The sequence below is a fragment of the Heterodontus francisci genome, chromosome 3 (genome assembly GCF_036365525.1).
Source record: "Heterodontus francisci isolate sHetFra1 chromosome 3, sHetFra1.hap1, whole genome shotgun sequence".
NCBI classification, from domain to species: domain Eukaryota; kingdom Metazoa; phylum Chordata; class Chondrichthyes; order Heterodontiformes; family Heterodontidae; genus Heterodontus; species Heterodontus francisci.
The window spans coordinates 200,370,779-200,383,951 of record NC_090373.1 but is presented as its reverse complement, the minus strand read 5'-3'; the positions used below and the strand labels follow the sequence as shown (position 1 = coordinate 200,383,951).

General features: G+C 42.9%; 1 protein-coding gene across 1 annotated transcript in view; it reads left to right on the top strand.

Annotated features, from left to right (window-relative positions):
• LOC137367179 (dynein axonemal heavy chain 8-like) overlaps nt 1-13,173 on the top strand; it is a 2,062,041-nt gene that overhangs the window by 2,002,623 nt on the left and 46,245 nt on the right. The window contains exon 114 of the mRNA XM_068028615.1: nt 10,621-10,777. Coding sequence (XP_067884716.1) covers nt 10,621-10,777 — 157 coding nt within the window. The remainder of the gene's footprint in view (nt 1-10,620; nt 10,778-13,173) is intronic.

The following is a 13,173-nucleotide window of genomic DNA, read 5'->3' as shown; positions in this document are numbered from 1 at the left end:
ATGGGTAACAATTGCTGGTCTTGCCAGTGATGCCCACATCCCATGAAATGAATTTTTAAAAGAAAAATGGAGTGGACTGGCTGAGCCTTGAGGGACATAGCCTCTAGAACCAACATGAGGAAATAAATAACATACTTGACCACATCCTCACCAATCCACTTGTTGCAGATCCATCTTTCCACAGTGGTAGTGGGAGAAGTGACCACCGCACAGTTCTTGTGGGGACCAAGTCCTGCATTCATCCTGAGGACACCTCCATCACGTGGCACTACCATGCATTAGGAGATAGATTAACAGATCTACCACCTCAAAGCTGGATATCCATGAGGTGCTGTAGGCCCTCAGCAGCAGATTTGTATTTTATCACATTCTGTAATTTGTAGCTGGCATATCCCTCACTCCTCAATAACCATCAAGCTAGATGATCAATCCTGGTTCAGAGTGTAGAAGAGCAGGCCAGGCCAGTCCTACCGAAAAAGGAGGTGCCAACTTGGTCAAACTACAAAACAGGATTGCATGCATGCTGAATAGCAGATCACCATGCTGTAGACAAAACTAAGTGATTGCGAATGGCGATGGACAATTAAGCAACAGGAGGAGACGGTTCAATGAGTATCCCCATCCTCAATGATGGCAGAGCCTCGCACCAGAGTATAAAAGCAAAAGGCTGAAGCATTCACTCCACCTTCAGTCAGAAGGGCCAAGTGGATGATCATGTTGGCTGCCTGACGAGGTCCCCACCATCACAGATTCCATCTCCAAACAATTCTATTCACGTCACATGATATTAGGATTCAACTGAGTTCCCTGGATACAGCAATGATACAGGTTTCTCATCTTTAGTGCTGAAGACTTGTACTGCAGAAATAGTCATTCCTGCAGCTAAGTTGTTCAAGTACAGCTATGACACTAGCAACTATCCAACAAAGCGGAAAATTGTCCTGTCCGCATAAAGTAGCACAAAGCCATTCCAGCCATCAGTCTATTATAAATCATCAGCAAAGTAATAGAAGATGTCATTGATGATGGGTGCAGCTGCAACACAAGAAATTCAACGCATTCGGCTTGATCAGCAATCCATCGACCAGTTGTGACTGCAGTGTGCACCAGCTATGGGATGCACTGCAGCAGCTTACCAAGGCATCTTCAGCAGGACCATTTTGTTGTAGAAGGGTTAATGTTTGGGACAGTGTAAGTAACACCTCCCACTATGACATAAGAGATCACATGGGGGAGACTTACATGACAGGGAATGTAAAGATGTATATAGTTAATATGTAATAAATGAGCTAATGTTAAACTTACCGAAGACTCAGTAATCTCTCCTAGCTAGACTAACCAAAACATACAACATGACGAACAGCAATGGTTATTATACAAATTGAAAGATTTCCCCGGCATGTCCTGTTCAGAAGCAGGACAAATCCAACCCAACCAATTACCGCATCAAGGCGGCATTTGCCAGAGTATGGCATCAAGGAGCCCGAGCAAAACTGGAGTCAGTGGGAGTCAGGGATAAAACTCTGCATTGGTTGGAGTCATACCGAGCAAGAGAGGGTAACTAGAGAAAGGATTGGCCCACTGAAGGATAAAGGAGGAAAGTTATGCGTGGAGTCAGAGAAAATGGGTGAGATTCTAAACGAGTACTTTGCATTGGTATTCACCGAGGAGAGGGACATGACGGATGTTGAGGTTAGGCACAGATGTTTGATTACTATAGGTCAAGTCGGCATAAGGAGGGAGGAAGTGTTGGGTATTCTAAAAGGCATTAAGGTGGACAAGTCCCCAGGTCCGGATGGGATCTATCCCAGGTTACTGAGGGAAGCGAGAGAGGAAATAGCTGGGGCCTTAACAGATATCTTTGCAGCATCCTTAAACACGGGTGAGGTCCCGGAGGACTGGAGAATTGCTAATGTTGTCCCCTTGTTTAAGAAGGGTAGCAGGGATAATCCAGGTAATTATAGACCGGTGAGCCTGACGTCAGTGGTAGGGAAGCTGCTGGAGAAGATACTGAGGGATAGGATTTATTCCCATTTGGAAGAAAATGGGCTTATCAGTGATAGGCAACATGGTTTTGTGCAGGGAAGGTCATGTCTTACCAACTTAATAGAATTCTTTGAGGAAGTGACAAAGTTGATTGATGAGGGAAGGGCTGTAGATGTCATATACATGGACTTCAGGAAGGCGTTTGATAAGGTGCCCCATGGTAGGTTGATGGAGAAAATGAAGTCGCATGGGATCCAGGGTGTACTAGCTAGATGGATAAAGAACTGGCTGGGCAACAGGAGACAGAGAGTAGCAGTGGAAGGGAGTTTCTCAAAATGGAGACGTGTGACCAGTGGTGTTCCACAGGGATCGTGCTGGGACCACTGTTGTTTGTGATATACATAAATGATTTGGAGGAAAGTATAGGTGGTCTGATTAGCAAGTTTGCAGACGACACTAAGATTGGTGGAGTAGCAGATAGTGAAGGGGACTGTCAGAGAATACAGCAGAATATAGATAGATTGGAGAGTTGGGCAGAGAAACGGCAGATGGAGTTCAATCAGGGCAAATGCGAGGTGATGCATTTTGGAAGATCCAATTCAAGAGTGAACTATACAGTAAATGGAAATGTCCTGGGGAAAATTGATGTACAGAGAGATTTGGGTGTTCAGGTCCATTGTTCCCTGAAGGTGGCAACGCAGGTCAATAGAGTGGTCAAGAAGGCATACGGCATGCTTTCCTTCATCGGACGGGGTATTGAGTACAAGAGTTGGCAGGTCATGTTACAGTTGTATAAGACTTTGGTTCGGCCACATTTGGAATACTGCGTGCAGTTCTGGTCGCCACATTACCAAAAGGATGTGGATGCTTTGGAGAGGGTGCAGAGGAGGTTCACCAGGATATTGCCTGGTATGGAGGGCGCTAGCTATGAAGAGAGGTTGAGTAGATTAGGATTATTTTCATTAGAAAGACGGAGGTTGAGGGGGGACTTGATTGAGGTGTACAAAATCATGAGGTATAGACAGGGTGGATAGCAAGAAGCTTTTTCCCCCAGAGTGGGGGATTCAATTACTAGGGGTCACGAGTTCAAAGTGAGAGGGGAAAAGTTTAGGGGGGATATGCGTGGAAAGTTCTTTACGCAGAGGGTGGTGGGTGCCTGGAACGCGTTGCCAGCAGAGGTGGTAGATGCGGGCATGATAGCGTCTTTTAAGATGTATCTAGACAGATACATGAATGGGCAGGAAGCAAAGAGATACAGACCCTTAGAAAATAGGCGACATGTTTAGATAGAAGATCTGGATCGGCGCAGGCTTGGAGGGCCGAAGGGCCTATTCCTGTGCTGTAATTTTCTTTGTTCTTTGAGCACAAAAGGAAGATGGTTGTGGTTGTTGGAGGTCAATCTGGACATCACTGCAAGAGTTCCTCAGGGTAGTGGCCTAGGCCCAACCATCTTCAGCTGCTTCAATGACCTTCCCTCCATCATAGGGTCAAAAGTGGGGATGTTCGCTGATGATTGCACAATGTTCAGCACCATTCATGACTCCTCAGATACAGAAGTAGCCCATGTCCATATGTAGCAAGACCGGGACAACATCCAGGCTTGGGCTGATAGCGACAATTAACATTCGTGCCACACAAGTGGCAGACAGATGACCATCTCAAACAATTTTACCATCTCCCCTTGATGTTCAATTGCATTACCATCAATGAACCCCCTGCTATCAACATCCTAGGGGCAGGGAGGGGTGGGGTGGGGTGGGGTGGGGGGGGGGATGGGGGGGGTGGGTGGGTAGTCACCATTGACCAGAAACTGAACTGGAGTAGCCATATAAATACCGTGGCTACAAAAGCAGGTCAGAGGCTGGGAATTCTGCAGCTAGTATCTCACCTCCTGACTCCCCAAAGCCTGTCCACCATCTACAAAGCACAAGTCAGGAGTGTGATGGAATACTCTCCACTTGCCTGGTTGGGTGCAGTTCCAGCACCATCCAGGACAAAGCAGCCCGCTTGATTGGCACCCCATCCATCACCTTCAACATTCCCTTCACCACTGACACACAGTGGCAGCAGTGTGTACCATTTACAAGATGCACTGGAGCAACTCACCAAGGCTCCTTCGACAGCACCTTCCAAACCCACGACCTCTACCAACTAGAACGACAAAGGCAGATCATGGGCACACCACGATCTGCAAGTTCCCCTCCAATCCTAACTTGGAACTATATCGCCGTTCCTTCACTGTCGCTGGGTCAAAATTCTGGAACTCCCTTCCTAACAGCACTGTAATGTACCTACCCCACATGGACTGCAGCAGTTCAAGAAGGCACCACCACCTTCTCAAGGGCAATTAGGAATAGGGAATAAATGCTGGCCTAGCCAGCGATGCCCACATCCCACAAACAAGAAAAAAAACACCCAGAAATTGAGAAATACTTTGAAGGCGGACATAAATAAAGTGACATCCAAAAGAACTCGAGAAAAGGAGCTCCAGAGCTGAAGGAGGCACAGAGTGTCAGCTTACAAAGGCATTCAGGCTGCATCACAAAGGCATGGTGCTGCGTGAAAAATCCTGGTCCAGCGATTGCAGGCTTTGAGTTGGAGAGCCAAGCAACAGTTGGGGATCTGGTGAGCAACCCATAAAGAGGGTAGAAATTTGTTCTTAATGGCACTAGGCGGGCAGCACCAGGAAAACCAAATCCCTAGTAAGATCGGCGCCATTACATGTGGTGACCGCAAGGCAGAAAAAAAAGTTGCAAATACGCGATACTCCAAGTGAAGGGAGCAGCCTACGTTCTAAAAAATAAATAAAGTCCAGTGGAGAGATTTCCCAGGTAAGGACAGTGACTGCAACAGGAGTTAGCATGAGGCTGAGAAGCACAGAAAAACTTTCAATACTGGAGGGAAAATTTTTTTAAAAAGTAAGTTACCTAAAAAGCTATGGACTTCAAATTTATGCTACCAGAGAGGTTTGGACACATGGAAGAACCAAATCAAACTCAAAACGGGTCACTTTGGTAAAAAAAAAGATATTTGAGGCACCGCCAGACTTAAGCAGAACAAGTGGAGCGGCACAGTGGTGCAGTGGTTAGCACCACAGCCTCACAGCTCCAGCCACCCGGGTTCAGTTCTGGGTACTGCCTGTGCGGAGTTTGCAAGTTCTCCCTCTAACCATGTGGGTTTCCGCCGGGTGCTCTGGTTTCCTCCCTCAGCCAAAGACTTGCAGGTTGATGGGGCAATTCACAATGGCCAATTTACCTTAGTGTAGGTAGGTGGTAGGAGAATTAAGGGAAGATGGGGATGTGGTAGGGAATATGAGATTAATGTAGGATTAATATAAATGGGTGGTTGATGGTTGGCACAGACTTGGTGGGCCGAAGGGCCTGTTTCAGTGCTGTAACTATGACTCTAAGTCAACACATTACTTTATTCCGTAGCAGACAATGTTATTGCAAGTCAAGGCATTAATGAAACATTAGATAAATTTGAAGTCTGAAAAGCCTTTGATAATGATTTCAACCTGAGGAGCACCAAGATTCTAGAAAGGGCCAAATTCAACAGAATGGTCCAGAAACTAGGTGAACCAGGAGATGGTTTTATGAATGACCTTTATAGGCTAGCAAAAAGATGCAAATATGGAGACCTAAAAGCAGAATTAATTCAAGACCGCATTATAGCAGGTATCGATGAATCTCCATCATTTATTGAAGTCCAAGGAAGACCTCACCCTAGAAAAAGCAATACAGATGGTGAGACAAGCAGAAAAAAGTAATCCTGAGAGATGAAGAGAAACCTTGGTTTAGGAAGCCTCCAGCAACCATACAGTTCTTTAAGCACAGGGCGGTAAAAGCAGCACCAGCAAAGAAAGTACACTTGGTGTGGGGGTGGGGTGCAGGGAAAGCAGTGCAAGACACCATGAAACCCTGCCAGCACTTTGGCACCAAGACGACCCACAGGCACGAACTAGGTCCTGCAAAAAAAAAAGAGTGCTTTCAATGCAAGAAAATTGACCATTTGGGAAGATGCACTCAAGTAAAATTCTCTACTTTCACAGGTTCTAAAAGGAAAAGTTTTCATGCATTGAGCTTGTAACAAAGTTTAACAATCTCCCTGGTGAGATTAATGACCCTATTCATGCATTCTGGTCTGCAGATATAGATATATGTCAATGCACATATCACCAACTTTAAGCTGGACACTGAACAAGTGTAACAGTTTTATCAGACAATGAACCATGGCTATCAACACATTGTCTGCAACCAACAGAAACTCAGTTACATGGCCCAGGAAGGATTGAACTGAAAGTCAAGGAAAAGCTACAGGCAACACTCCAATATCTGTTTTCCCTTGTATTGGAAACATTATGTTCTACAGGATCAAGAATTTTCTGTCTTAAGTAGAAGAGCTTGTATAGACCTTCATCTCATCAGGAAAAGGAGAAAAGTTAAAACAGCAAGAATCCAGGAGTCACTTCCAAAAATACTTTTTGAAATTGGTCTAGGAAGACTTAAGACCGAATATAGTATTACTTTGCGAAACGAAATGCTATCATTTCTTGCCTCGGGAGATACCACATCCAGTAATGAAGCAAGTCCAATTTCAGCTGGAAGAGATGACCAGGATAGGAGTCATTTCTCCTGTCACTGAGCTTACAGAGTGGTGTTTGGGAATGGTTCCAGTTCCTAACCCCAATAGTACTCTTCACGTTTGTGTAGACATAACTCAAGTAATAAGGCTGTGGCAAGTTCATCAAATGTCCTCAGTAATGAAAGCTTGACAAAGTTATCCAGAAGTACCATGTTCAAAAAGCTAGATGCAAATAGTGGTTTTTGACAAGTTCCATTAGATAAGACGTCAAGTTATTAACAACCTTCATTACTCCGTTCAAGAGATCTTCTTTTAATCATTTACCATTCAGTATAACATTAGCACTGGAAATACTCCAAAAAAACTTTGTCAGGGCCGTAAAGGAGTAATATGCCATATGGACGACACCTTAGTCCATGGTGAGGCTGAAGAACATGAGCTGAGGGTTAGAGCGGTTATGAATCATTTACACGAAGGCGGCGTAACATTTAATAAAAGTGTGAATTCTCAAATGTCTATTTATTTGCTAGATCACATTGTTAGTAGCCAGGGCATAATGGCAGACCCTCAAAAGGTGAGAGCCATTAGTGAAATCCCACTTCTATCCAAGATCTTCAACAATTCCTTGGAATTGTTAATCAGTTGGCAAAATTTTTGCCCAATTTATCACAAGTTACTGTACCCTTAAGACAGCTATCAATGAAAGCTCAAGCGTGGTGTTGGAATGCACATCAGGAGCAGGCATTTCAAAGGATCAAGGAAATGCTGATTTTGCCAGATGTCTTAGCACATTATACCCCTCACTACCAACCACAATTGCAGCAGATGCCTTATCTACAGGGTCAGGGTCAGCCCTTCTTCAAGAACAGCCAGATGGATGTTGAAGACCAGTTTATTATGGATCTCGAGCATTGTCCATGACTGAGATGAAGTATGCTGCCATCGAGAAAGAAGGTATAGCAGTCAAGTGGGCTTATGAAAAGTTTTCAGATTGTATTATTTTTATTTAGAGATACAGCACTGAAACAGGCCCTTCGGCCCGAGTCTGTGCCGACCAACAACCACCCGTTTATACTAACCCTGCAGTAATCCCATATTCCCTACCACCTACCTATACTAGGGGCAATTTACAATGGCCAATTTACCTATCAACCTGCAAGTCTTTGGCTGTGGGAGGAAACCGGAGCACCCGGCGGAAACCCATGCAGTCACAGGGAGAACTTGCAAACTCCGCACAGGCAGTACCCAGAATTCAACCCGGGTCCCTGGAGCTGTGAGGCTGCGGTGCTAACCACTGCGGCTTAAAGGTAGTCATAGAGACAGATCACAAATGCCTAGTTTCCTTACTTGATGAAAAGAAACTCTCTAGAATGCGTGAGAATCCAGAGGTTCTGATTGCGGCTAATGAGATTCATGTATGAAATGGGACATGTAACAGATGCATTGTCCAGAGCTACTGTTTAACATCCTGTTGTGTAGGATGCTCATCTCATTAATGAGATTGAGTCGTATTCTCAGTTCACTGCATCACAATAGTCAGCAACTTTAAAAAAAAGCTCCAAGAAATTTGTTATGCTCAGAAGCAAATGAGGAATGCATCCATATCCACCAATATTGCAGCAAGGTTGGCTGCAGCAGTGTCTCAGGTAAACACAAAAAGCACTCTACTATTGTGGATGATTTGGTATGAGAGGCTATGGTTTTGAACATCTTACAGGTTCCAAGATATCTTCAATCAAATGGGGAAGTTGAGAGAGAAGTCAGAACTATCAAAGCATTGTTAAAAAAAAATGAAGATTTTCAAATAGCGTTCCTAAATTACAGATCTACTCCATTGCTGTGGATTAGCACCATCAGAACAGTTAATGAGAAAGCAGCTTCAAACACAATGTCCCATCCTAGCCAAAAAAATTACTTCCAGGGCTACATGTCTAGGATTATCAGAGAGTTCAAGACAGAGAAAAGTCTTATCGAAAGCAACAAGCTTATAATTAAAGCAGGAGATATCATACCAGGAACCTACCCAAGTTGATGGAAGGGGCAAAGGTACGGGTATGAGACCAAGACAGAGAAGGAGTAATCGTCTAGAGAGATTATAATCAACAGTGATCTTATTTAATATAAAATAAAAACAAGAAATGCTGGAACCACTCAGCAGGTCTGGCAGCATCTGTGGAAAGAGAAGCAGAGTTAACGTTTCGGGTCACTGACCCTTCTTCGTAAGTGGTTCCAGCATTTCTTGTTTTTATTTCAGATTTCCAGCATCTGCAGTATTTTGCTTTTATTTTAGTGATCTTATTTATACATACTAAGAATAATGAGGAACAGGAAAAAAAAATCTTATTTCTATTTATCAAGGACATACATTTGGACAACCCAGATGTTGAACCTAAAATTCAGAAAGCACCAGCTACTACAAACCTCAATGAGGGCTATCCAGGTCAGAGAAACAAGAGTTCAGAGACAGACGACTAATCTTCCACATTCCACAACATCATGATCTGGGAGAGTTGTGAAACCTCCTGACAGAACCAGGGGGTTGTGGGCATGGGGTAGGGTGGAAGCTGGGGTAGTATGTAAAAATAAAAATGGTTATATCTATATATAGATATATATTTAACAAAGACTTAAGGGGTGAAGGAAGAGATGTATTATAAGCATTTGAAAGGATTGATGTTTGTGACACTGAGTGAGTAATATGGCCCACTATGATGTAGGAGATCACATGGGAGAGACTTGAAGTAGTAGCCTGACATCAGAGGATGTAAAGATGTATATAATCAATATGTAATAAATGAGTTAATGTTAAACTTACTGAAGACTCAGTAATATCTCCTAGCTAGACTAACCAAACATACAACACATTCACACTCCACTTACCTAGAAGGCTAAAGGCAGCAGATGCCATGGTTTTACTTGCACAAATCCCAAGAATAAATTTTACAAATACATATTTTCTTAGCAGCGAGAGACAATGAGCTGTGGGCGAGCAAATGGATGTGGGTACCCGTGCACAGATCACTAAAGCCTAGTGCATAGGTACAAGATAATAAAGGTTAATTGCATCTGGGCCTTTCCCTCAAGTGGATTGAAATACAGAAGTGAGGAAGTGATACTTCAGTTACAAAGAGCCTTGGTCAGATCCCATATGGAGTAACAGCATTCAGTTTTTGACCTAAACCTGAGAAAAGACACATCAGCAGATTCACCAGAATGATACCAAGACTTAAACAAACAGTTAAGTCATCAGGACATGTTATATCAACTTGGATTGTCTTTCCTTAGGTATAGAAGGTTGTAAGCTCATTGAATTAAGGGTTTTAAAATAAAAAAATATGATAGAGTAGATACAGAGAAACTATTTCCTCTGGTGGGAAAATCCAGAACAATGTTCCTTATAATGCTGGTTGATGAATATACCTCATTATATAAACAATGAGTTAGTGAAGACACTCAATAGAATCACTATAGAAATAAGAACTCTGCCTTATTATGAAAATAACTTAAGACAAGCAGTTAGAAAGACTGAAAAATTAAAAACTTGTTTACTTCTACTCCTTACTCTCTCCTGAAAGCATTAACTTCTTACTAACATACAGCTCCATTGCTGCAATTTATCTTTTGGTATCCTGTCTGACTTTTCACCTGAATCTAATCAGCAGGATATTTGGACACAAACATCACAGCCAACCCCAATTCTGTCCTTAGCCAGATTCACTCATATGCACTTCCAGCAGAAATCATTGGATAGCAATCAGAGGTAGGAACCCAAGTCAATTTTCTACTGTCCAGTCCACAGGCACTGCCACTATTTTAACTTCCCTAACAATGCCTTTCCTGAGATTGGTACAGACTAAAAATCAAACTTGTGAACTTCATTAAATGATTTAGTTACTCACTGACTTGACCAATGGAGCCATCAGAGCAGCACAGGAGATTTAAGATCATTAATTTCAGATATCACCTGCACATTGTTAAAAAAATCAAAACAATTGGTGGATTCCTGACTCTTAAAAGACCCTCTGCATGTATTGTTTTCATTTCCTACAGGTACCAGAGTAACACTGCAGCTGATATTCTCAACACTATTACTAATATCCAGCCAAAAGAAAGTTCTGGAGGAGGAGGAGAGACTCGAGAAGCCACTGTCTTTAAACTGACTAACAGTATGCTGAGAAAACTGCCTCCAGATTATATGGCACATGAGGTACTTTACTGTTATAGGTTAAAAAGATATCATAGGGGGTACTGAGCTATACTGTGTTTGCACTCCAAGGCAAGTATTATGTCTTTGGTGTTGCTGAAGTGAGTGAGCTACAGTGGAAGGTGAGAAAGTAAACTGTTTTTTGGAGATCCTTTGTTAGATATCTTAATAAAATTATTGAATGTAAAATTGTTGTACTTCCTATTCAATTAGTCTTGCAACAGATTGTAGTTATCTCCAACCTTTCATCCTTCAAACTCATTTTTCCTTAAATATGTAGTTGTGTGTGATTCTTAGTTTATGGGGTAATTGCCAAAAAAATAAGGCATGACATTCCCTTCTAAACACTGACTTCTTCCAGTTCAAGTAGGGTTCCTTAAGTAATTTACCTGCAGTGTAAGAACTGCTACGCAGCAATTCAACGTGGCATTAGTAAACAAGATTTAAAGAAGAATGATTCAATTTTGTTGCTTAAGGCCCTGGCACCATTTCTGTACCTTCCCCACCCAACCCAACCCAAATCACATCAAGGAAAGCAAACAAATGAGATGAGCTGTTCAATCACTCCAAGCAAGGCACCTTCAGGTTATTTTAAAGATTATCTGAACTAGAATTGAAATGAAGTTACATATAATTCTTCCTTGAATGTCCAAAAGGTTAGTCCCTTAAATGTCCAGATAACGCTTTGATGATAACTTTAACTCCCCATTCAGAAGAGTGGGTGAAATACTCACTCCATTCCCACTCTTAACTTTAATATGCTGAACTTTTCAGGCAATTGAGGTACGCACCCAAGTTAAGTGGGAGTCTGATACATTCATGCAAATCAGATTCCTATTCCGTCAACATCACCCCCAAATCATTTGAACCAGGAACTCTGTGGACAGCAAGAACTTGGTATGAAGTCAGAACTGGAAAGAAGTTTAAAACCTCTCCATCCTCGGACTCCACACAGGTGTAGGTCTCTCCTACACCTGACTAATTTCACCTCCCCTCACTTCCCTCTTCCTACCACTGACCCACATTTACAAGCCTGCTGCCCTCCCCTCCCCATTCCCATGCTTACCTTCGGCCTGGCAGAACACTCTGGGCTGTCTGACTTTCTACCACTTTTCCAGACTTCCCACTGTTTTGTTAATGAAGTTGAGCTGTGCAATAAGCTGGACCTCCTACAGTTGCTCCTGGAGGGACAGGTCACTCGCTATACCACTTTTCTGTCCACAAGTTAAAACTCTCACCTTTCTCTCTATTACTATTTGTTAATACTAAAATTCCAGGTTAAACAATAGTCTTAAGTGATATTTATTCCTGTGTAATGTACACAGACCTAGTTTTCTTTGACTTTGGGCTACACCCTCTGTGCATTTACCCACTGAGTCATCATGGACACTTAAGTCCACCAAGGTTTGCTTTTCAGCCTGAAATTCCTGGGCCTGGCAGTGCACTATGGTAGTTTGAACAGGTTAGGCAGGCCGGTGCTGCTTTTTCTTAAATGTAGAAAAATATCCACAAGAAGTGGAAGTTGGGGCCCCTCTTTCTCTCCCCCCCCCCCCCCCCCCCCCCCCCCCCCCCCCCCTATCCTGGCACCAGAAGACGTGGGGCTGGTGGGGTGACATCACATGCCAGAAATCCCACCCTAGTGCAAAGTATTCATGATGCAGCTAAACTTGCCCACTAAGAGAATATTTTGGCAATATTTCCAATCTATATTAATGACTTGGATGCAGGGATAGAAGGTACACTTGCCAAATTTATAAATGACACTAAAATAAGTGGGATAGTAAGTTGCAATAAAGAAATAAGAAATTTACAAAAGGATATGGATAGGTTAGGTAAATGGGCCAAAATTTGGCGGATGGAGTTTAACATGGATAAGTGTGAGGTTATCCATTTTGGTCAGAAGAATAGAAAGGCAAATTATTATCTAAATGGAGAGAAACTTCAGAGTGCTTCGGTGCAGAGGGATCTGGGTGTCCTCGTGCATGAATCGTAGAAAACTAGTATACAGGTGCAGCAGGTAATAAGGAAGGCAAATGTAATTTTGGCATTTATTGCTAAAGGAATAGAATATAAAAGTAGGGAAGTGTTGCTGCAACTGTACAAGGCCTTAGTGAGACCACAACTGGAGTACTGCGTACAGTTTTGGTCCCCTTACTTGAGGAGGGATGTAGTTGCATTGGAGGCAGTTCAGAGGAGGTTCACTAGATTGATTCCAGAGATGAGGGGTTTGTCTTATGAAGAGAGATTGAGCAGTTTAGGCCTTTACTCTCTCGAGTTTAGAAGAATGAGAGGAGATCTAATTGAGGTATATAAGATGATTAAGGGGATTGACAAAGTAGACGTAGAGAGGATGTTTCCTCTTGTGGAGCAATCTAGAGCAAAAGGTCATAGTTTTAGGA